Source organism: Cryptococcus depauperatus, chromosome 4 (assembly GCF_001720195.1).
Source record: "Cryptococcus depauperatus CBS 7841 chromosome 4, complete sequence".
Taxonomy (NCBI): Eukaryota; Fungi; Basidiomycota; class Tremellomycetes; order Tremellales; family Cryptococcaceae; genus Cryptococcus; species Cryptococcus depauperatus.
In genome coordinates, this window is record NC_089471.1 from 1,730,837 (window position 1) to 1,753,177 (window position 22,341).

The 22,341-nt window shown below is 46.6% G+C and overlaps 11 protein-coding genes across 11 annotated transcripts; 5 read left to right on the plus strand and 6 right to left on the minus strand.

Annotated features, from left to right (window-relative positions):
• Window positions 1-4: 4 nt before the first annotated feature.
• L203_103984 (elongation factor 2) lies at window positions 5-3,195 on the minus strand (the record flags this gene model as incomplete). Its single annotated transcript, XM_066213374.1, has 10 exons — window positions 5-114; window positions 164-194; window positions 243-554; window positions 599-2,291; window positions 2,336-2,423; window positions 2,479-2,582; window positions 2,639-2,777; window positions 2,904-2,935; window positions 2,978-3,118; window positions 3,185-3,195. The coding sequence occupies 10 exons, from the start codon at window positions 3,193-3,195 to the stop codon at window positions 5-7; spliced, it is 2,661 nt and encodes an 886-aa protein (XP_066069471.1).
• Window positions 3,196-5,004: 1,809 nt separating this feature from the next.
• L203_103985 (uncharacterized protein) lies at window positions 5,005-7,399 on the plus strand (the record flags this gene model as incomplete). The annotated part of the gene is made up of 7 exons (XM_066213375.1): window positions 5,005-5,550; window positions 5,599-5,701; window positions 5,757-6,051; window positions 6,105-6,225; window positions 6,279-6,702; window positions 6,762-6,956; window positions 7,080-7,399. 7 exons carry the CDS (start codon window positions 5,005-5,007, stop codon window positions 7,397-7,399), a joined length of 2,004 nt encoding a protein of 667 aa, XP_066069472.1.
• Window positions 7,400-8,584: 1,185 nt separating this feature from the next.
• L203_103986 (uncharacterized protein) lies at window positions 8,585-8,988 on the plus strand (the record flags this gene model as incomplete). Its single annotated transcript, XM_066213376.1, has 3 exons — window positions 8,585-8,654; window positions 8,699-8,816; window positions 8,862-8,988. 3 exons carry the CDS (start codon window positions 8,585-8,587, stop codon window positions 8,986-8,988), a joined length of 315 nt encoding a protein of 104 aa, XP_066069473.1.
• Window positions 8,989-9,338: 350 nt separating this feature from the next.
• Window positions 9,339-9,909, plus strand: L203_103987 (uncharacterized protein; the record flags this gene model as incomplete). Its single annotated transcript, XM_066213377.1, has 2 exons — window positions 9,339-9,584; window positions 9,628-9,909. The coding sequence occupies 2 exons, from the start codon at window positions 9,339-9,341 to the stop codon at window positions 9,907-9,909; spliced, it is 528 nt and encodes a 175-aa protein (XP_066069474.1).
• A 1,122-nt stretch (window positions 9,910-11,031) lies between these two features.
• Window positions 11,032-12,228, minus strand: L203_103988 (uncharacterized protein; the record flags this gene model as incomplete). Its single annotated transcript, XM_066213378.1, has 5 exons — window positions 11,032-11,264; window positions 11,315-11,530; window positions 11,582-11,805; window positions 11,919-12,114; window positions 12,162-12,228. 5 exons carry the CDS (start codon window positions 12,226-12,228, stop codon window positions 11,032-11,034), a joined length of 936 nt encoding a protein of 311 aa, XP_066069475.1.
• A 288-nt stretch (window positions 12,229-12,516) lies between these two features.
• L203_103989 (uncharacterized protein) lies at window positions 12,517-14,632 on the minus strand (the record flags this gene model as incomplete). Its single annotated transcript, XM_066213379.1, has 7 exons — window positions 12,517-13,009; window positions 13,053-13,411; window positions 13,462-13,971; window positions 14,023-14,166; window positions 14,213-14,331; window positions 14,375-14,470; window positions 14,527-14,632. 7 exons carry the CDS (start codon window positions 14,630-14,632, stop codon window positions 12,517-12,519), a joined length of 1,827 nt encoding a protein of 608 aa, XP_066069476.1.
• A 151-nt stretch (window positions 14,633-14,783) lies between these two features.
• Window positions 14,784-15,571, plus strand: L203_103990 (uncharacterized protein; the record flags this gene model as incomplete). Its single annotated transcript, XM_066213380.1, has 4 exons — window positions 14,784-15,067; window positions 15,114-15,229; window positions 15,283-15,508; window positions 15,562-15,571. The coding sequence occupies 4 exons, from the start codon at window positions 14,784-14,786 to the stop codon at window positions 15,569-15,571; spliced, it is 636 nt and encodes a 211-aa protein (XP_066069477.1).
• A 74-nt stretch (window positions 15,572-15,645) lies between these two features.
• On the minus strand, window positions 15,646-17,567 carry L203_103991 (uncharacterized protein; the record flags this gene model as incomplete). Its single annotated transcript, XM_066213381.1, has 3 exons — window positions 15,646-15,780; window positions 15,832-16,952; window positions 16,994-17,567. 3 exons carry the CDS (start codon window positions 17,565-17,567, stop codon window positions 15,646-15,648), a joined length of 1,830 nt encoding a protein of 609 aa, XP_066069478.1.
• A 95-nt stretch (window positions 17,568-17,662) lies between these two features.
• On the minus strand, window positions 17,663-18,441 carry L203_103992 (uncharacterized protein; the record flags this gene model as incomplete). Its single annotated transcript, XM_066213382.1, has 4 exons — window positions 17,663-17,757; window positions 17,802-17,813; window positions 17,918-18,370; window positions 18,414-18,441. The coding sequence occupies 4 exons, from the start codon at window positions 18,439-18,441 to the stop codon at window positions 17,663-17,665; spliced, it is 588 nt and encodes a 195-aa protein (XP_066069479.1).
• Window positions 18,442-18,529: 88 nt separating this feature from the next.
• L203_103993 (uncharacterized protein) lies at window positions 18,530-19,021 on the minus strand (the record flags this gene model as incomplete). The annotated part of the gene is made up of 1 exon (XM_066213383.1): window positions 18,530-19,021. The coding sequence occupies one exon, from the start codon at window positions 19,019-19,021 to the stop codon at window positions 18,530-18,532; it is 492 nt and encodes a 163-aa protein (XP_066069480.1).
• Window positions 19,022-19,978: 957 nt separating this feature from the next.
• On the plus strand, window positions 19,979-22,287 carry L203_103994 (uncharacterized protein; the record flags this gene model as incomplete). Its single annotated transcript, XM_066213384.1, has 4 exons — window positions 19,979-20,800; window positions 20,848-21,213; window positions 21,259-21,596; window positions 21,648-22,287. The coding sequence occupies 4 exons, from the start codon at window positions 19,979-19,981 to the stop codon at window positions 22,285-22,287; spliced, it is 2,166 nt and encodes a 721-aa protein (XP_066069481.1).
• Between the last annotated feature and the right edge of the window lie 54 nt (window positions 22,288-22,341).

The following is a 22,341-nucleotide window of genomic DNA, read 5'->3' on the forward strand; positions in this document are numbered from 1 at the left end:
ACACTTAGAGCTTGTCATAATAGTTTTCATAGGGAGGGACATCAGGCTTCAAACCCTTTCTGGTTCGGATGTTGACCGCCAAGGTGTTGCCCTTAGAGCCCTTCTCGGTAGGATCTATGAAAGAAGTCAGTCATGAGCTTTCAGACCCAACAAGATTACTTACCGCTGCCTAATTCTTCCCAATGGTCAAAGACCTATAAACGTTTCAGTGATGAAGCTAAACGATAGCGAAAGAGACTTACAGCCTGGGGGAAGGCCTGGCCACCAGTGGCAGCACGAAGGTCAGCGTTGAAACCAAAAGACTCAGAAATTGGTAGGTAAGCTTTAAGGGTGTACATTGGGGTACCAGGCCTCTGTTCGGCAGAGAAGACGTGGCCTCGTCTGACATTGAGGATAGAGTAAACACCACCCTGGGCAGACTCGGGAACAGCAATCTCAACCAAATACATGGGCTCTTGGAACGCAGGCTTAGCAAGAAGCTGAGCAGCGTAGCAAACTCGTCGTGCGGTAGGGATAATTTGTCCACCTCCTCGGTGAATGGCATCGGCGTGAAGCTATTTTGAAATCAGCGTTGAAATATTGAAACTGAAAGACGAACAGTACAGTCGAGAATGTTGAATCGTATACCACGCATGGGTTCTTCAGCAACACCACCCTCCTTGGTGGCCCATTGGAAGGCAGCAACAACAGAGTCCTTGATTTCATTCATGTACTGAACGGCTTTAGAACCATCAAGGAAAATGTTGGGGCCGGTAGTATCAGGACCGAAACACCAAATCTTCCTAGCGTCAGTAACATCCCATTTATATGTGTCAGCGAGGTAACGAGCTCGAATCTTGGGGTCGTCTCGAGGAGCAACCTTGCCTTCCTCAATGTCCCGAGTAAGCTCCTCGCCAAGGGGCTGAGCCTTAACGTAAAGACGGTTGTGCTTGTTTTGAGATTTGGAAAGAGCGACCATAGACGACTCGGCAGTGACAGTCTCTCGATAGCCGACGACAGGATCAGACTTTTTGAGGGGAACACCAGCGTGATCATTTTCAAGATCGTTGAGACAGATCTCCAAGTGAAGCTCACCAGCACCAGCAACAATGATTTCACCGGAATCACCCATCCAGGTCTTTACACAAGGGTCAGATTTAGAGAGACGCTTGAGACCTTCGACAAGTTTGGGAAGGTCAGAAGCGTTCTTACATTCGACAGCAACCTGCACGACAGGAGATACAGAGAACTTCATAACTCGCATATTGTGAGCAGTCTCAGATGTAGTGAGGGTACCAGATTTGAGCAAGAACTGGTCCACACCAACAAGACCGATGATGTTACCGCAAGGACAATCCTCAATAGCCTCGGTAGTTCGGCCCATCATAAGAACAGTTCGTTGGACAGACTTGATAACAGAGTCATCCTTCTTGCCAGGAACAAAGTTTGGTCCTTGGATTCGAACTTTTGGTCCAGAAGAAACGGTACCGGAGAAGACACGACCGAAAGCGTAGAATCGTCCCTTGTCAGAGGTAGGAACCATCTTGGAAATGTAAACCATGAGTGGACCTTTGGGGTCACAGTCACGGATACCGATGGCAGATTCATCGTCCATAGGACCCTCGTAAAGGGTTTCGACACGGTACTTTTGGGCAGTAACTGGAGAGGGAAGGTTAAGACAAATCATCTCGAGAAGAGAGTCACCGGCAGGAAGGAATTTTCGCATGACAACCTTGAGGAGCGGCTTGCCTTCCATGTCCTTCTCTTCGGAAGTGAGCTTGATCTCAAGTTTCTCGAGAAGCTTGGGGATCTCGTCTTTTTTGAAGTTCATGATAGAGTCAAAAAGACGGAAAATGGGGTCAAGAACAAACATATTAAAAGCACGCTCAACGCCAACTTCGGCAGATTTGGTCCACTTCTTGGTCTTGGGGTTGAAGTAGTTGTCACCCCAGAGTTTAGGCATAAGCTTCTGTTTGTCGACACCAAACTTCTTAGAGTATCGTGAAGCAAAGTTTCGGAGCGAGAAAGCCCAACCATGGAGACCAGAACCGAAAGCGACAGCACCCTGGTCAGGGTAGACCTGAGTGTCACCAAGAACAGGGTCGGTGTAGGTAGAGATGACGACGTTAACAGACTCGATGGTTCGACAGAAAGACTGGTAGAGGTCTTCCTTGGAAACTTGCAACTCAAGAAGAGCACGGTCGACTTTGTTGATGATAAGAACAGGCTTGACTCGTTCAGCCAAAGATTGACGAAGCACGGTTTCAGTTTGAACACAGACACCTTCAACACAGTCAACAACGACAAGGGCACTGTGAATGGTGAGCTGCGATCTATTGTACTTGACAAAACTAACCCATCAGTGACACGAAGAGCAGCGGTAACTTCGGAAGAAAAGTCAACGTGACCGGGGGAATCAATCAAATTGATAAGGAACTCGTTGCCTGTTGGTGGATAAGTTTCAGGAATTGTGATAGATACTTTTACAATGGCACCTACCGTCAGACTTTTGCTTGATGTCGGCAACATCTTCCTTATCAAGGGAGAAGTACATAGAGATGGCAGTAGATTTGATAGTGATACCGCGATCAATTTCATCTTGACTGTAGGTTGCCGCATAAGTGTTTCGCACGTGGTCAAAACAGAGAACTACACCCACCGAGTGTCTGTGAAACGCACCTCACCGGCCTTGGCAGAGGCAATGATACCGGCCTTGGAAACAAGAGAGTCGGTAAGGGTAGATTTGCCGTGGTCGACGTGGGCAATGACCGACATGTTTCGGATATTGGTGGGCTTGTCTATAGAATACGATTAGTAAAATTTATTAATCTTCCCATCTAATCTGATTCGAGAGTGCCCATCTCCAAGCTTTGCTAGTTCATTTTTTCCCAAAAAGCTGAGAATGTGAGGAAAAATGTGCGTACCCATCAAAGCCCTGATCTCATCAACCGTAAACCTATGATTTATGTCAGATAAGTGTTAAGAGTTGATTGCCAACGACGATTCAAGATAGTAGATAATATGCGGGATGATGGCCAAAGAAGCCATCATGGAGTAAATCACAACTAAATAGCCATGATAACGATACACGCTCCCCGCAATAATCCCTATAACAGAGACGATCCAAGACATACCTAACCTATTAACAACGATGAGTCAGCTAACAAAACCACCAAAGATGATGACTATCTCCCCAGAAAGATACCAACTCACCATTTTTGCTGCTTTTTTTCTTCAAAGAGTCGTGCACTAGGCAAAAAGCGTCCGGAACAGGGAGAAGGAGACTCCTTCACTATATTGAATGTGAAAGAGAAGTTGAAGGAATAACTATTTTTTTAAAAAAGATGCAAATAATGTGCCGCAGCGTGGGAGCCACAGCTACCCTCAAACCCGAAAATTGTTACAGTCGGCGTTTTTTCGCGGAAATTTTCTGTGGCAAATGTTTGCGGCGATCGCCGCCTTTTCGTTTCACTTAATTCATCATTCACCAGTTGAATTACGCTGAGTCTTAAAGTTTGAGATTTAAAAACAAATACAGATTACAAAATGAAGAGAAATACATAGACTTTAATAAAACATATAGAGTAGTCATACATTCTAATGGTCTCAAATATGTTTACAGTTAGACAAATCATCCTCTCGTTATATCTTGTTATGAGAATCAATTATAGAGAGTGTCATCGGCCGTATCAACAAAAAGTAATCAAAAGCTATTGTCATATGGAAACCTTCCAATTAGTATTACCACAACGCATCCTAATCAGTTTGATCTTCGCCAGGCCAATATCTTAATGAAACCTATATATTCTACTGTAGAGTTGTATGCTTGGTACCCTTCTCATTAACGCACATATTCATATTCAGCAAGCTTGGTTATCCATATCCATGGCTATACCCGTCAATCACTCCATCCTCTACCCATAACCTTTATATCAACTCTGCTGCATTGGTAGCCAACTGTCGCCTTCTCGCAAGCAATCTTTTACTTGAACTTTCTGTAAACATAAACGAGTCCAATCTCACTGTGAAAGGTATAGAGCACCAGAGTGACTTGAACTTTATTCAAATCACCAGCTATAAACCTTGCCCTAGAGAGTATTTTGTTGGCTTTTCAATATCTCTTCTCAGCAATTACTATTGATTGTATCTGCTTAATGTGTATATATGACTTTTCAAGGTTCAAACAAACAATACAAACACTTAAAGTCACATTCAAATTAATTTGGTGAATCAACTTTATTGTTTTAGAAAACTATATATCTCTTTGATTTTTCGCAGCTTTAAATCCCTCCGGGGATAGTGTCCTGATTCCTGTACGTTACCGGATTTCTTTCTTTGAATCATTCTTTATTCCTTTTTCCGTAGTTTATTGTTGATAGTGCTGATGCTTGATATTCGAGGCTGTAGACGGCAAGGTTTTCTATGGAATCAGTTTACCATTGTGGCTATAGGTACAGAGAATATCATGAACAACATTGGCGATACCTCGATAGTATCAACATTTAGTGTTGACTTGTCTCTCTATACTTTGGAGTTGTTTAGACGTCGTTGTGCATTCCAGAGTCTGTTGGACCGAGAGAAGAGTAAAGCGGCTTTAGATCCAATGAAATTTTTCAAAACATCTCAACTGAGATTAAGTCCAGGTGGGCTGAGACAATACAAATATCAAAAGCGCCACATTACGAATGGCTGCAACCAGCATCTCATCAAAGAGGTTACAGGTCGTCACGTATAATAGATGGAGCGATGCAAGTTTAAACAAAAACTTTTGCAATGAGGGATATTTTGTGGCCATTGAAGATTTTGAGTGCCCATTCTTCACGATATAATGAAAGCAAAAAAGAAACTGACAACGAGCAAAATTTAGTCCTGACAACTCGATGAGATAAAGCCACGTGGGTACCACGTGTTTGAGGTGGAGGCAGAGGTGGAGGCTCTCATCTCATCAACGTCGTTTAAATATCAGTATCCAATATTCAGACGCTTTCTCTTTTTCATTTTATCTTAGGTCTCGATAATATATACATGCCAAGAAGAAACCGTCTTATTGAAGAGTACCCCGAGGAGGATTCGGATGATGCTCTGTTTGATCCTGAAGGGATTATGGAGGAAATTACCGAAGATGATGATTTCGACGATCGCGAGGACGATTACTATAGTTCCGGCCACGAGAATGACTACATTCGCGAGATTCTTTTCCAAGATGAAGGAGAAGAAGAGGATGGAGGAGGCGAAGCAGGAGGAAACTTTCAGATGGTGGCCAACCTGGCCAATCTTGCGCAGGCCATGGACAGAGACAGACCGAATGAAAATGCTCTGACTATTTCTTTTGCAGACTTGAGGGATCTAATTGGAAGACAGGTCGAGCACAGGTCTCTGGTTGGTGCGAGACGAGGCAATTTGTGGGCCGAAAAGTCTCATGAAAAGCAGGCCGTTGCAGATTCCAAGGGTACAGAGTTGTTGAGAAGTGGAGAGTTTGGAAGCGTTGGAGGCTGGAAAGCTGGTAAAGGCAAGAAGCGACCGAGAGAGTGGGAGCATACTGTCAGAGGCTGGAATACCCCTAGGCTAGAGGTATGCGTTTAACAATACTGCCCGGCATCAATGGCTGACGGATTGAAGATAAATCGGAGCCTTGTTCCTAATGATGCAGGGACTATCGTGGCTACCTATCCTTCTGTGCCCTACGTGGGACAGTACGCAGGAGAAAACTACTCTATCTTTTGTAAGCTATGGCTCTTATTCGCATGCGTTTGTCCTAAACATAGGATGACTGCAAGACACCGCCACTCAATATTTTACACTCCACTTGTACTGGACGGCAGTAGAACCACCGAGACTACGGCGCAAACGCTATACAACAAATAGTCCTTCTCTGCAAATGCCGGACGACTCTAATGGCTCTGTCTTTTCAGAAGACGAGTATGACGATACTGACCGAGATGAATGGGGGCAAGAAATTTACAACATGGGAGGTGATCAGGAAGATTCAAGTATGAAGAGATTCAAGAGGGTTCAAGGAGTTGAGGGGAGATGGACCATCACAGATTGTGACATTGATAGAAAGGGAGAAAGGTAGGACATGTTTCTGCGCTTTGGAGATGTTGATACTTACTGCTGGTCACCAGAATGATTTACTCTTCCATCACGCCACAAGTTCATCTGTTATACACCAGTGCATTCCAAGAAGACCATCATGAACTTGATTTTTCGGATTCGTCGGACCGAAATATGTTTTATGGCAATGGAGTACATCACTCAAGTATTCAAATCTTACTCGCGATTGGCTGACTTTGGCAAAGATTTGGAGCATCAGATTCTCTGCTGATGGTAAGGAGATTATTGCTGGAGGCTCCAACGGGAAAATCATGATATATGATCTCGAATCTCAAAGCCGTTCTCTCAAAGTCAAAGGCCACGCCGACGATGTCAACGCAGTATGTTTTGCAGACCATTCGTCTACCAATGTTCTCGTATCTGGATCCGATGATGGATATGTCAAAGTCTGGGACAGACGCTCACTATCTTCGCATGTACCCTCTGGCGTCCTTGTCGGGGCGACAGAAGGTATAACCTATACGTCGCCAAAAGGGGATGGTAGGTATATTGTTGCAAATTCAAAAGATCAGGTAGCCCGACTGTATGATCTGAGGAAAATGAGAAGCTGGAGTGATTTTGACAATCAGAAAGACGCCGTGGAAAAGTACGGAGCGAGTAACTTTGATTGTGAGCTTTACTAATCACTTGTTTGCTGTCACTGTTTTAAAGATTGACGAGTTTTCAAGATCGGGACAGCCTCTATCCTCGTTCAGAGCCCCGTTCACACCCATTGGATTGTTCAGTGATGACTTATAAAGGCCATTCAGTGTTGAGAACACTGATTCGATGTCACTTTAGCCCTGTGGAGTCCACTGGCCAGAGTTATATCTATTCTGGAAGTGCCGATGGACAAATACATGTCTGGAGTCTCGATGGAAGAGGTAGGTGGTACGTTTCTTGTATAAAAGATAGTACTGACGCCGTTGACACCCCAGTGGTTCAAGGTTTGTGTCTCCTGCCATGCCATTCATGAGGCTGTCATTCCGGCTGACAGTTAGCCATAGTCCTTGATCGATCCAAATCGGCCCCTCTCTACACTCCCTCTGGTGAATACTCGGATCCTTCCTGGCCTGTAGCCGGCAGCAAGTCGTCATCCAAACGATACACTGTCCGAGACGTAGCATGGCATGGCTATGAGCCCACACTCATGTCAACTTGCTGGGACTTGACAAACAATGTGCGACGAGGAGGCACAGTAGCGAAACATGAGTGGAAAGGTCTAGGCAAGAGAGGGCTCAACAAGCTGGAGGATTGGGTGGAAAAGCAACAGGCGGAGAGCGATAGAATGGAAGAAAGCCTTTTGACTGGAACCGCATCGCTTTGAACTGCTTTTATTGCATATCACAAGTCTAGATTGTATTGATATTTCAACAGTCGACACGTTTTGTTTGTACGTTGAAGCCTCCATGCTACACTGTATCCAATCCAAAAAGCTGTCTTGTACGTATGAATCAAGATGTAGATCACTCTCGCCAGCCCAGTTCTCTTTTTAGCAGACGCAGGCTTGTCGCTGACTACGCTTGAGATCGTTTGCATCCCACGATGGCGCTGATGCTCTCAAACGACTGACAGTGTTGTTAGTGTAACATTTGGTCCATTCTTTTGGCAGTGAGTGTTCTTGAAATCTGTAGATTGACTTTCTCCTTGACTAGCCTTGGAAACGTGAGAGCTTGACAAGGGTTGCATCCGTTGTGGATAAAGAGTTGAATGGGAGCAGCGTTTTGATACTAATGCTGGCAGGAGGATGAAAGGTACATGATCATTGAGGCTCCCGTTTGACAGGACATTTCTGCGCATAAACCGCAGCTCTTTTACAACACTCTGCTAGTTTTTGAACAGAATCGGAACAAGATGATACAGTTTACGATACTTGCTGCTATGGTGGGAATGCCTATGCTGGGTGAGCCAAACGTCTCCGTACAAGTGTTATGGTTGACAAATCGTCCGAGTCATAGTAAGCCCCCTCACAGAAACTGCATTGGCGACGAGTTCAGTTAACACTATTAGTTCGGCGGTATTGTCAGGAGAAATCCCTGGCAAAACGAGTGGCCCACTCTATGACGTTAGCGGTGCACCAACTTGCCTCGGTATCCAAACGAATGACGGCGCCGGCTGGTTCACCACGACTCTCTGCGCGCTTACAAGTGTCAAATTCAACCAAAAACTCAGAGACAATATCCAACTCAACAAGGGGATTTGGACAATGCGGAGAGTGCCAGCTTCAAGGTCTACTACTTGGATCCGAAGGATTCAACGAATAAGAAGGATCAGTCTGATCCAATGGTAAACGAGGTTTCTGTCAATTACAAAGACGCCGCAGGCCCAATTCACGATAACGCGGGCGACGCTTGGTAGGTTAATCTGTCAGGTTGTACATGCTGAGCGTGGGTAGGTTTGCCGGTGGTTTTAGGCAAGCAATCCTATCCATAGGCGGAAGTAGCGTTGGGAACAATCACCTGTTCAACAGCGTGCGCAGCACGGCTGACAACTTAGTGGTTGAGGCCGGTATATGAGGTTTCAAGTATCTTACCGGTCTGGACGCAGAGAAGATAGACAACACCGAGGCCACCAAGGACTGGGTATGTCTTCAAGCCAGGGGGAAAAGAGGCTAATAAGAGCGTAGACGCCTTGACGGACAAGAGCGCAAGTAATCCCATCACTATCTTGACCAACAAAATACCTGTCAACGGTATGGAGCCCAATCGTTACTATACTGTCTATTCGAAAAATGTGGACAACATGTAAGTGGTCTGAATCCCAAGTCAGTCACTGACAGTTTATTCCAGCCACATCACGGTCTGGAACTCCACCATCCTGGAACCGTCGGGATATGCCCTTTTCCAGGTTACCTTGGAAGAGCTGAGAAGATGTATCCGGTACTTGTATCACTTGAGGGATTGGGCCCACCTTTGATAGGGGTCTGGGAGTTGATATATTCCTTGTATAACAGTGGCTACCAAAGCTTCCATGGCATGGTTAGTGTCGTAGCTGCGGGTGCTCCTCGTCGATCTCTTACGGAAAGAGCTGGAGATATAAGAGAGGATGAACTTTAAGCTTGTAGATATAAGAATGAATCAGGTTAATTGTATTGACAACTTTGAATTCAAGTTTGCTTTTATCTCTCAGTAATGCCGTTTGATGATCAGTGATTTGTTTGGTTCCATTTACGTAATCTTGGCATGGATTTCTTAATTCTTTTCCATTGCAGCATGTTGTTTTCCATCTTGAAAAAACGCTGATACAGCTTGAACTAAACGTCGGACATGGCTCAGCCTTCTCAAGCAGAGATCATCTCAGCTCTCGCCTCCCAGTCTGCCATCCCACGTACAACTCCTACGATTCCATTTTCCTCATTGTCCACCCCGCTATTGGAGCTCACCAACGTTCTATCGGTGGATGGGTTAGAGGAAAGGGTAAACAGTAGGAAGCTGTATTGCCCGAGAGATGGATGTGGCAGTGTGGCTCTACGAGCGGGTTTAGGACGTTGGGTGGAATCGTCTGGTCATGGAGTGGGTTTGAATGGCTTATCCACTCATTGTTGATAGGCTATAGTTGCCTCAGGATCCTTCTTCTCCTTTCCCAGCGTCTCAAGCCTATTGGCATGTCCCAAACGGCCCATTTGAGTTTGACAATATTGGCTTTTCCCGTCCGGTAGCCGACTTTACGCTACCACAGTATGCTCCTGGGTCTTGTGAAAAGGGTAGGGTGAAATGGTTGATTTGTGCAGACTGTGACTTTGGTCCTATCGGTTGGAGCTGTGAAGGGGAAAAGGATGCATGGTTGGCAGTGGACAGGGTAAGGTATGGGAAAGACGAGACGGAGGGTAGGAAATAAGGCGATGTATTGCATTCTTGGATCCGAGGCCAACTCGAGTTGAGGGTTATCTCGCCCGCGAGCCATTTCCCAATCAAACGTTTGACGGTAAAGCCCAAATCCAAAGAGTGTACTGAAGGCTTGATCTGTAGCGGTATCTGGTTTGATTTCTTTGGCTAACAAATTGTCTGAGGACAGATTTCGACGCAGAGAGCTGACAAGAGGTTTACGCCAGCAGCGATCTTTTTTAGAACAGGCTAATTGAAGGTGGGAGCAAGAAGTCCCAGAGTGATTGCTTGGGCAGCCAAGTCTGCGCATCGCTTGGCTAACAGTTATTCACATGAGAACTTGCTACCTCTCTTCATAATAGTACCTACCTGACCCGAGTAGCAAAATTGAACCCAATGACATTCTATCATCTTACAATTTGTTGGCGATGAGACTCTTGATGCCTTATTGTAGGCATTTGTTCGGAGTTCAGTCTTGCCAAAAGCCTTGCTTTGTTTTGGCCACGTATGACACTGGTCGATACATATCCGTAATTAGACAGATTTGTGAAGAGCAAAAAGCCATTTGGACTCATCATGACTCTCTAATTTATCCCACAATCAACGAACAGTTTGCAAGCACAACAAACAAGGATAGTGCGACTATGGAGATCAAATTCATTGGGCTATCTCATTTAGAGTCGGCAAAGAAGGTTCGCTCGAGCATATGCCGACCGTAAAAGAAACAGACTTATCTTCTTGTCGGACATCATTCTCAAACTTTGCCTACTCGCCTAAAAGTTGCTGTCAAGAAAGCATTTACGCAATACACCGTCCATCTCTTGACAATTGGCAGATAATGTACTGGATATGTGAAACAATGTGGGTGTTTAGTAGATTCACATCTCGAAAATTATGCGTTATAAACAGTACCTTGTCAAAATCGTCAATATATTATTTACATTACTCTTCCCGTGTTGCTATACGAGTCACGTTTTCCGTCATCCAACACTTTCAAATCTTTCCTTCATATATGAATCACATCATTAGCGTTAGCATGCAGAATAGCCCAGAAACTAAAGATATAAATGTGTGGTATGTGATATGATTGTAAGGGTGTTGGCCTCCTCAAATAGTCAAGATACCATTAATGAGCCTAAAGGTCATAAACCATGGCAGCGTTGCCTCCCATGATTGCCGTCATAGCTTCCGTGACCTCGCCGAGTTCTGAGACACATTTGCGCAAAACAGCGTACCACTCGTCGTTACTTATAGGCTGCTTTAGCTGACCTTTGACAGAGCTGATGTGCTCGAGGTCAGCCAAGGGGAGAGCAGGAAAAGAGCCAAAGATGAGACGATGCGTGCCAAATGTCTCTATCGCATGCGACACTGGTAACAAAACGTTTAGCACGAGACAAAGCTGGTATTGAGTGACATACTATACATTCTCAACACCCTCTCAAGCTCTTCTCGATTTTCCCACCACTTTCCATCCTTACCATCGCCTTGAGAAAGGTTTACTACAGGAGGGAGAGCCTTTAAGAAGACGTTGGCGTGAAGTGAGAGAGAAGCAAGTCGGGAAAGATGAAGGCTGTAGGTGTCAGAGTGAATGAGAGAGCCAGAGGACAAAGTAAGAGGAGGCAGCAGAAGACCGGCTGTGTTTCAGATGCAAATCAGCAAACATCCACAGCATACCATCCACATACAGATGACAATTTTGCCAGATTTCGGTGTTCCCTCCTTACCGTTACCCCAGCATCCCTCCAACGCATCAACAGCTTCATCCAGCAAGTCCCAGTCCTTTTCCGTCAACGGAAGCGTCGAAGGGAGAATGATATCGACAGCACCCTTGGCGATATTGGTAACACTAGGAGGGGTAGCCAACGCAAGGTTAAGAATGGTGGGATGGATCGAAAAGGGCTTGACACCGCTGTTGAGCCGGGTTGCAATTCATGCAGAATGCCAGATATCACAAACCATACTGTCAGCCATCACAGCAAGCACGACAACCCAAGGCAGACTACCACATCCAACGACACTCACAGGACAGCTTGAGCAGGCTCCGCGCTGACATCCATCTTCACCTGGACAGCATTCTTGACTGGCGGACGAGGGTAATCTTCTTTGAGGCCATAGTATATAGGGTCAGGCGTTGTCTCGGTAAAAGTCACAAAAGAGTGCGAATCGATGATATAATCTGGATGAATGGCTGTAGGTGAAGGCGGAAGTGGTGCTGAGCCTGATTGTTGTGTCAGTATCTTGATATGCATCAGCCAAACGACCAACCCAGTGCAAGCGGACCATGGGGTGCAAAGAGACTTAGTGGGAGAGAGGGAGGCTTCTTCAAAGACATGTTGAATGATAAAGATGATGGAAATGAAAAAGAGAAATGACAATATAAAAATGAAAAAGAATGAAATGTATTCAAATAGTCATTATGTTTTGTTTTTGTTTCCTTTCTAAACCCTTTCTCTGATACATGATGCAGAATGCATCCCCTTACAGTCATAATATATATAATTACATCCAAGGCATTATGCTGCCAATAAATGCAACGATAGTGCAAACAACTCTTGCCCTATACACAACACATTCCTGGATAGTTGATTCATCCCTTGCACCCTCTGTCATCTTTGATAACTCATGCTGAGAAGGTAGTCCACCCCATGGGTCGCGGGCTAGCTGGGCATATCTTGACGGCGAGCGGAGGTGACTTCTCGACTGGCTCCTCTCCGTCGCTCACTGGACTTATGGCGAGTGGTGTGTCGGATGTTGATGTCCCAGTACCGTCTGAATCAACATTGGTCCAGGAGGCCGTTGACATCTTGCGCGAGGCTAAGCCAGGCTTGCTCGGTGGTGCGGGTGGTTTGCGTCGACGAGGAGGGGGTGTATTATCAGCCGATCGACTGGTCGCTTCGGTTGCTGTGGAGTAGGATGATGCTGAGGAAAGAGGTCTGTCTTTTTCTTGCGCACCAGAGGAAGAGAGGTCATTGAGAGAAGATTGGCGGATGGGATCACGATAAGTATAGATGGATGTACCTAGATGCTTCTTTGGCAGAGTGGCAGCCACATATTCCAAAGACATGCTTGACGCTGCAGGATGTTGCCTTGTCGGCATTCTGATATTTTCAGCACTACTTAGGCCCATTAAAACAATCTTTGTCGTGATTGACTCACCTCTGGCACCGCTCTAGTGTTTTGGATCCTTCCAAGCATCTCTCGACTAATCTTGTTGTGGTAGGGTTGATTTCGCGAATATGACTGTTGCTAATGAGGGATTTTAGTACAAGCTTGATTTGTGATCGTTTGTATGTATCAGATTTGAGTTGGGTATGGTTCAGTAAGGGGTATAAAACTCGAAGATAGGTATGGCGAAGCTGATTTTGTGAGCTCAAACGAAGGACCAAGTGACTCACAGCTTCGCATTCCTCGGGTAAATCGACAAGTTCTCGAATGAAAACATCCAACAAAACTCTGAGATCGTTTGTGAAGAAGTATTCTTGAGTACCAGGGGTCGTAAATAATAGATACAGGATCTTGAGTATAAGCAATTGCATGCAGAGATCGTCGGGCGTGTTTTCTGTACTTGTAAGCCGAGCCATCGATTCCCAAACTTACTCGCTCGATTTAACATGAAAATCATATTCTCTCCAAAAGTCTTGCTGCTCCCTAAACGGCGCATCAACACCACCAATACTCGATTATTCTTCTTTGCGTCTTCTTGGTGGTCATGTGCGTAGTTGCTTGCTTGTCCAGACTTTGCTCGGTGGTGGTTCCGGACGTGCTCGCCTTCAGCGGTGAGAGGTGACAACATCTGGTCTTGTCTAGTGCCCGTAGGTGCACCTTTAGAAGGAAGGGTAGACACCATAAACTGCTCGTTCAGAGCCGCAATCAGTTTAATCACGGCATAATTCAACCTCTCGTCTTGCTGGTCCCGAGTCGTCTCGACAAGATCAAAGAGGTGATCAATGAATTGATCGTCAAAGTTGGACAGTTCAGAAGGCGTGAGCTTCTGGACGCGACAGACCTCATACAAGAGATAAGTTGCTGGGAGACGAAGACGGTTTTCTATAGGTGGAAGGCCCAAGACAAAAACCTGTTGATAGTTAGCTGCTCCGCCAAGGCTTTATTCTAGGCTTTGACTCACTTCGTCATAATCAACACCTACAACCTCTCCTAACGTAGGCAACAACTTCTTCCACTTTCGATGTGACCTGAAAAGTCTTGGGTGCCGCTGACCATAGAAAAAGATGATATAGTACAAAATATACAAGTCGTGTGGGTTGGTATTCTATACCCTTATCAGCAACCTATAACTATGTGCTGATACGTCCTACCTCTTGAGCGTCTGTCATCATAATGGACACCATTCTTTCGTCATGGTATGTGAACAATTCCGAGTCGAGTAGCATTGCCATTGCCTGTTGCATCTCCAGCTGTGTTGGAAGATACTTGTCTTTACCACTCCATTAGAGTTGCTCTGCTGATACATCACGCACCGTGGTAAGCTGCACAGAAATTGACAAACATGCCAAGTGTATTGTCCAGTTGAGCCAGCGTTGGCGAGTTTGGAACTGTTACAACTGCTTCAAGCTCTGCCATAGTCCCAATAGAGTCAGTGTCTGTCTATGCAGCTCCTAAAGACATTTACCTCTCCAGAACGCCTCTGCATGGCGGACATGCACGTGAACCGGTATATTCCCCTCCAAAGTTGCTGTCCTACGACTTTCCCTCTGCGAGGATTCTCTTGTTGGCATGTCTTTGCTATTACATGTATAAATGTACTTTAAAAGAAGAGATAGGAAATAGTGACGTCGATATATTATTCAACCTCTAATCTTTTATTATTATTATAATAATAATAATAAAAATAATAATTTTTAAATTTCACTTTTCACTTTTTAAAAAATGTATTCTTCAAGAACAGAAATACTCAACGATGGCGGACTCAGAGTGGATGTGAGAAGGCCATACGAACTACGCTCAACGACCTTTAGGCTTGGAACACATCCAGCATGCGATGGATCTGCTACTGTCATCCAAGGACTCACTCACGTCCAAGTCTCTATATTTGGACCTCGCGAACCACAAAACAGAGCCCAGGTCAATCATGATAGAGCGTCTGTAGTCGTTGAAGTAGGCATAGTCCCATGGGTGACTGGTGGTGGCGCAAAGAAGACTCGAGGTGACAAGTGAGTCTCTGCTCGTTTTGGACCAAGAAGCTGAGGTGCTTTACAGACGGTTACAAGAGATTGGAGCAGCTATAAGACAGACATTTGAACCAGTCATCATGACTCAGCTCTACCCGCGAAGCGAGATTGCTATCGACGTCCAGGTACTTGCTGCAGATGGAGGCACGTTACATAACAACAGTTTAAATCCTAGATTGTTGATCCAAGATGTACAGGTATCCTTCCTATCGCCATCAACGCCACTACTCTTGCCCTCCTTGATGCGGGCATATCCATCCTTGACTATGTCACATCAGTTTCCGTCGGCTTACATCTCAAACAACCCCTTCTAGACCTCTGTCAACCAGAGGAATCCGACATTCCGTTCGTCGTGATTGCTTCCCTTCCTACGTCTGGCAAAATTACATTGGCGCAGATGGAGACCCGTCTGCATGTTGATCTGTTTGAAAAAATGTTGAAATTAGGTGTGGAAGCATGCAAAGTGCTGAAAGCAGAGATGGATGAAAACGTCAAGAGGAGGACGGAAAAGGTGGTAGAAAGAATGAATGTCAAAGTGGGAGGTGGCGAAGGGAGCATGGCTATCGACGATTGAGTATGAATGCGCCTTCGTATCCTACGTAGGCTTCAGGCGTGTAGGTATCACGCCAGCGGCCGACAAAGACATCCCCAGCGAGAACGTAACCTCTATAGATCCATTTACCCCGAGAATCGGGCTATGTATTATTAGCATTGATTGACGAGAATAGTGCGCAAGAGTGACTCACAGCGTACTCCTTGACAAGTGATGCCATACCGTCCCATGCTCGCACTCGCCCTTTTAATATAAAGTTTCCCCATGCAGAGTGACCTGTGCCAGTCAAAAGTAGCTCTAACCCTGCATTTTGACCTCCATCCTCTTCTTGCATCATTTCATCCAGCTCAGCGTCTGGTACTTGCTCATAGCCTTCAAGCGCATCCAACTGCTGCTTGATCGATTCGCGCAGCGTCGCGGCTTCTGTAGCTGCAAATGTCGGTTGGTTGTCAAAGAGTGGAGATATTTTGTCTGTTGGGAATCCTGCGTTGAGCATCGGTCCGTTGACCGCCAACTTTCCCTCCTCAAAACCATCCACTGACTCGGCCTCGTTCCTCTTCCTTCTTTTGCCTATCGGTGCCCGCTTCCAACCGGCTCTTCTTACCCATGTCTCTCTCAGCTTCCATACCTGTGCTTGCTCCCCATACGGCCCATCATAAAGCACCTTGGCCTGGCCCGAAAGCATCTCGCGAAAAGCATCAAAATCGAAAAATGAAAACGACCCTTCCCAACACCCCTCCCAGCACCCTCGCCATATGGAACGGGGCATACCCAGAGTGATAGTTGGATCGTAGCATGTCAAGAGACGGAAAAAGTCGCGGTCATGAATGGCAGAAGAGGACACAAACGGACTGACCGAGTTGCCATGTAAACGCATAGCCTCGAAACCAGCCGTCGAATCTCCAGAATGATCTCCCGGAGTGGGCGTCACCTGGCCACTTGAAGTTTCCTCCTCAGCTGTCTCTTTGCGCGAGACAAACGCAGCGATCGCCATGCTTGCCGAATCACTATCCAGCTCTTCCTCCAACCCGCAATAAAAGAACCGCAATATCGCTGCCTGACTGATGAGCGGTGGACACAGACTAAGCGTACGACCATAAATGTTCACCTTCACTCCGCGTGAACGTGGGACGAGATCAGCGACATAGGGGCTTGACTCCTGCTGGACGGGCAAAAGCGCATGAAGGCCAAGTGTTGGCAGTGTCGGCAGTGTCCACGGGGCAAAGTACACGTCGTACCGAGGAGCGGCAAAGACGTACGGACGAAGTGCGTATTGACGTTCTTCCCGCTGTTTTGGCGTCTCATCTTCCATACCTAATCCCGGTCAGATATAGTCCGCAGCGACGAGAACTCACCCGACTCCAAGACAAGCCATCCAATCCACATGGCCACACTACGTCCCACCGTCTCCTTCGGATAGCCAGGTGCTAAGGCAGCGGCCAGCAGGTGTTGGCGATGGTACAAGTCGAGGAATGCTGGCAAATCGACCATGGCTTGACGTCCCATCAAGTGCTTGATATTCTTGCCATCATTCTCCGTGAGCATAAAGTAAACGACCCAGAGCTCCTCGTCCGTCACGCCTGCCACATTCTCCTGCTCCATCCTAGCCTTGAGCCTGCTCAGCGCTTCCACTCGCCGCCTCAATTCATCCACCCAGTCTTGCGCTCTCAGCCGACCACCACTATCGCCTTGATTTCCTCTGCCGGTCTTGTCCCACCCAAATCTCCTCTCTGCCGCTCCCACGTCAAAAAGTGCTTTGAAAACACGCGCATAGAGACGTTTGTTTGTCTCTGGCGCCACCGCGTCGTATATTGTCCGACACGTCTGGAACAGTGGGATAGGCGGAATGGCATCTGATGAAGGAGGCTGAGCGATGCAGAGATAAAAAGTGATATGAGAAAGTATTTCTGGAGGAAGACGGGCCAGCATGAGTAAAAGAAAAAAAAAGATGGAAGAGAGGAAAAAGCAAAACCCGCCGAGAAAGTTTTTAAACAATTTATCAATGCAACCTTGGCCTTTATACATTAGAAATCCTCAATAGTCTTATCCAAATCCGTCTTGAGATGCTCCTTCATACCAGGAGGCAGGATAGGCTCTCCTTCGTCGTCCTTGACGTATCCTATGCATCGTTAGCGAGACCATCCTCAGGACAAGCCTACATACGGAAAGGCATCTCTATAGATTCGACCTTGTTGAAGTGGATCGTTGGAAAGTCGACAAACGGAATGTCATCCAACGAGACTGTCGCCGTCAGCCTAGCTCGCCTTCCACTCACTCACCCTTGTCCTCGACGACTCGCTTCGTGACGCCGACAGCGGTGTCGGTCGTCATCTGTTTCTCTCCTAGATGCCTCCCTTCAAAGCCCAGCTTTCTCAACTCTCCCGTCCTGTCTCGAGGAGGATCGTCACCGAGGATTCCGCCGTACAGAAACACGTCAAACCGCTCTGCATCCTCTGGCGCGATGACCTTCTCGGCCTTGGGGTCGAGAAGGCAGACTCGTCGAGGGTCAACGGGCGGAGACAGCGAGGAGAGCAGGTCGAGGATGGGCAGCGTCGTAGGCTTCGCTTTGGCAGCGTTGGAAAGGGCAGACGCGAGCGGTGGGATAGAGCTCGGAGAGAGAGAGGTAAAATGGACGGTGGACAGAGGACCGACGAGCGAGAGCATATGGGCGTATTCGAGCGTGACCCATGCTGGGAGAGCGTGCGTCGTATCGTCGTCCTCTTCCATATGCTCTGTCTATGCATGAGCGAGGTTGGATTTCGCCTCGACACTTACCGATAACGTACTTGAATGATTTCGACATGGTATAAATGCAGACTCAAAAACGAATTGGAACATTTATGCTCGGAAAAATCCATCATGCATTCAGCCACTTTCAACATTTTTACATATTATTCCCTGGCCGCCAAGGGTTCATGTGAATGGTCGTCGTCGAGCGCACACATCAAGTCATTCTGCTTGCCCTTTCTTCCTAGCTTCATGCCGCTGCCCTTGAACGAGGGCTTGGATGGGAGAGCAGCAGCGGGCGAAGGCGTTCTGTACTCCTGGATAGGAGCCGGCGCATCGAATCTCGGTGAAGGAGCATAACCACCGGCCATCTGGCCATAACCACCACCAATCCCACCGACCGCACCCAGCTGGGCCCGTCGCTGCTGTTCTCTTCGCTGCATCTCGAGCTGCTTTGCCCGTCGCTTGAGCTCCTCCTTGGCCTCGGCTTCCTTGTTGCGAGCGATAATCTCTTGGATCTTTTCCTCATGCGATTCACCCTCGAGGACGTTGCGGACTTGCAGCAGCGATACGTTTTCCTTGTAGCCGAGCGACACAATCTCGTCAAACGCGCAGAGAAGGTCAAAAGAGTGGTGCAGGATAGCAGGTTCAGTCATGAACGGTGTGAGAGAGGCAATCAGCCGGACCAGGAGAGAGAGTGTCGAGATGTCCTATCGGCTTGAGCGTGATCCAGACGGAGGCACAACTCACCTGGAGAATGTTGCTGCCCTTGTTGGTGATAAGCAAGACATACAGCTCTTCAAACGGTTGGTATACAAATCGGACATCATTTGTCTCGACTGTTGTGTGCTGTGAGTTGACCGGAATGAGCTTGGGAAAGGCAGCGAGCAGGCTGTCGATGCGTGATCTCGGGATGGGTCTGAATTGACGGGATAAGAGTGCTGCCGTTGTCAGTTACAGCTCGTTCAGTAGGTACGCACGCTTTCCACTTCTTGTACAAATTGAAGCTGCAATGACAACCATGATACTTTGTCAATGTTGAATTGATAAAAAAGAAATAAAAGAGATAGTATGGACGTGGAAAGTGACGTGGAATTTTTAAAAGGCGGAGATCGCCGCTTTTGTGTTTGTGTTGTATGTATAGGTTGTTGACAGAATTCTAATGTTGTTTGTTGTCATGTCTATAGGATAAAATCAAAATTCGTAGCGTCAAGTCGAAGCAAGGCAAAGGTTTCGATTAAGGATGTGTCGAAAGAGCAGAGAGGACAGGAAGGAGTACCATAGCCGCTCAAAATGAATCCAGGTCTTGCGTTTCAGCTTGGGACATGGTGTGGGGCTATCACTAGGCCGTTTGCTGGGGTTTCTCGTAGCGAGAGCTGTCTATCCATGCCTTGGACTTGAATAGACTCAAAAAGACAGGAAAAAGCATTACAAAACATGCCAGATAGGGAATGGGTATATACAAGAGGTCATTGGCGCGCCTAATAGAGTGGAGCTATGCAAATAAGGCACGGAAAGCATCTCAACTTTCGTGTCTATTTTTGCCTCTTTTTCTTTCTTTGTACTTGTTTTTTTTATTTCTTCCTTTTGGACGAAGGACGCTATATTCAACCATGATTATCCCTCCCGACCCAGAGAAAGATCCACAAATATTCTCATCGTCAGCGTCAGCCCTGTCCATCGTCGCTCCAACATCAGAACACTCTTACTTTGACGGGTCCGCGTGGGATGCAGAGAGCCTTCCACCGTACGAGAGCCGTCAGCGTAGATCCCACGCCGGGTCTGCAGATGGGCCTGATGGAGTATGTCTGCCAACAGAGATAGGCGCGAATGCAAGGGAAGGCGATGTGTTTTCGGATGCGAATGTTGCGCGAGATATGGGAGAACGGAGCAGACGGCCAGATTTGGGATTGGTGATTCCTGCAAATTTCTTGTTAAATCATGGTCGAGATGGCAGGCAATCTCCGCCAGATTCTGGCGGAAGTTCAACGCCTATCGGTAATGTAGCAAGAGGTAGTTCTTTGCCGACGTTTCACACAACCCACACCTCTGATATGCTTCCTCAACAACATGGAGAAGTTTATAGGTCGTCTTCTGGCAACACGGCGCAAGGGACGTCAGAAACAGCTGTAGCTGGTTCAACGTCAAAATTATGGGAAGCGTCATCGACACAACTTCCACAGAACGCGCGAGTTAGGAAATGGTGGAAAAAGTGGAGAAGATGGGTGCAAGTATTCATAATCCTGGTATTGATTGCCATGGCTTTGATCACTGGATTGTTGGTAGGCATGAAACATGACAATTACAGAGAGCAAACAGTTTCCGTCCCACCGTGGAAAGATAGAAGCGATGGCGATGGCGATGGTGATGATGGAAGAAGGACCGCGGCGTGGGCATGGGATGATGGTTTCAATATAACCTATGTCGAGTCTAGAGTGGGTGGTTGATATTGACAAAAGCATCAGAGACTGATACTGTGTAGGATGGACCATCATTGGCAGATGGTAGATTGACTACCTGTAACAACTTTACGCCATACGATCAAACTTCCTCCCTTTCTACCCTTTTTACGCCTTTTGGTACCACATCTGTTTCTATCGCAACATTCTCTTTCCCGCTTCAATCCAATGGCTCGGCCCCTAATTTCTTTATCGACACCCGAGGTCTTGGATCCTCTGGAAAAGTCTCATTTATTGGCGCAGAGGCGAGTAAGGACTTGAAAGCTAGTGGACAAGAGAATGCTATTGTCGTGGATGTTTTAGTCAAGTATGCCGGTCCGCAGAGTCTCGATAAGATGATGAAGGTTTGTGACATGACCCGAGATGATGCAGTTGGTATTGGTATCTATGTGAGTTTGTCTTTGACTTACGAAAGGGTACTTACAAAGAGATAGAGTCCTAGACAAACGGACAACAAAATCTCGAATCGCCGTATCCTTAATCCCGTATATATTCCCACTCACCATATTGTCATCCGTGTACCTCCCTCTGTCTTGAATAAACAAGCTCCACCCGTCTACTTTCCAATGTTTACATTCAACGCCGATCAAATGTCGATGAAATTTGGTAATTTGGATCAAGTGATCGAATTTGGCGATTTGGATATTGACACAAAGTGTGGAGCAATAAATGCTGAACATGTCACTTTGAAGACGGGCAACGTTGTGAGCAAAGGATTTGACTTTGTCGGGAGATGGAACGTTTCAGAAGAACTGCGTGTCAATGTCTCAGAGTGAGTTATCGAATGTACTTTTATGCTCGCTCAAGCTGATCTTCTCGGAAGCGGCTCTATTTCAGCTGATGTCATTCTGCATGATCCTACCACAATGGATGACAATGGCACAACATTGGATACTTCTTTGCCAAATTCCAATAATCAGCGCCGTGACAAGCATGCTATCACTGCTCCCAACAATCTGGCCACCACGAAGTCGTCACGCACAATCCGAAATGGCTTTTATACAGTTTCTGGTTCTGTCGGCATTCGGTACCTTTATCATCCCACAAGCATCACACTTTCCTCCATAATCAGCACTTTACGCGGGCCTATAACTGTCCACATGCACCCAAATTATATCGGTCCATTCTCTACCCAAGCAATCTGGGGCGAGGTTAACTTGCCAAATCCGGTGCCCATCACATCTTCTGATCCTTCTCGAAGCGGTCGCTCGAGAAAGATCAATATTGGTACTATCAACGTACAGTCAAACTCGTCATTTGCTCGAGTTGGTTTGAACGAAACTGTACTCGCCAACTCTACCGATACCATTACGGGTGTAGCATATTGGGCAGAAACAGATAGTACACATGGGCAGGTGAAAGTGAAAAGTGTGGAGGAGGTTCAGAATGAGGACGCAGGGGAGAACGAGGTGGTGGTGATGGGTGCATGGGCAGATGTGTGGATGAGTTTTGATGGGATATGACACCTCAAGGTTCTTGGATCTGGAACTATGAGTAAGAACGCGTGGAGACTGGGA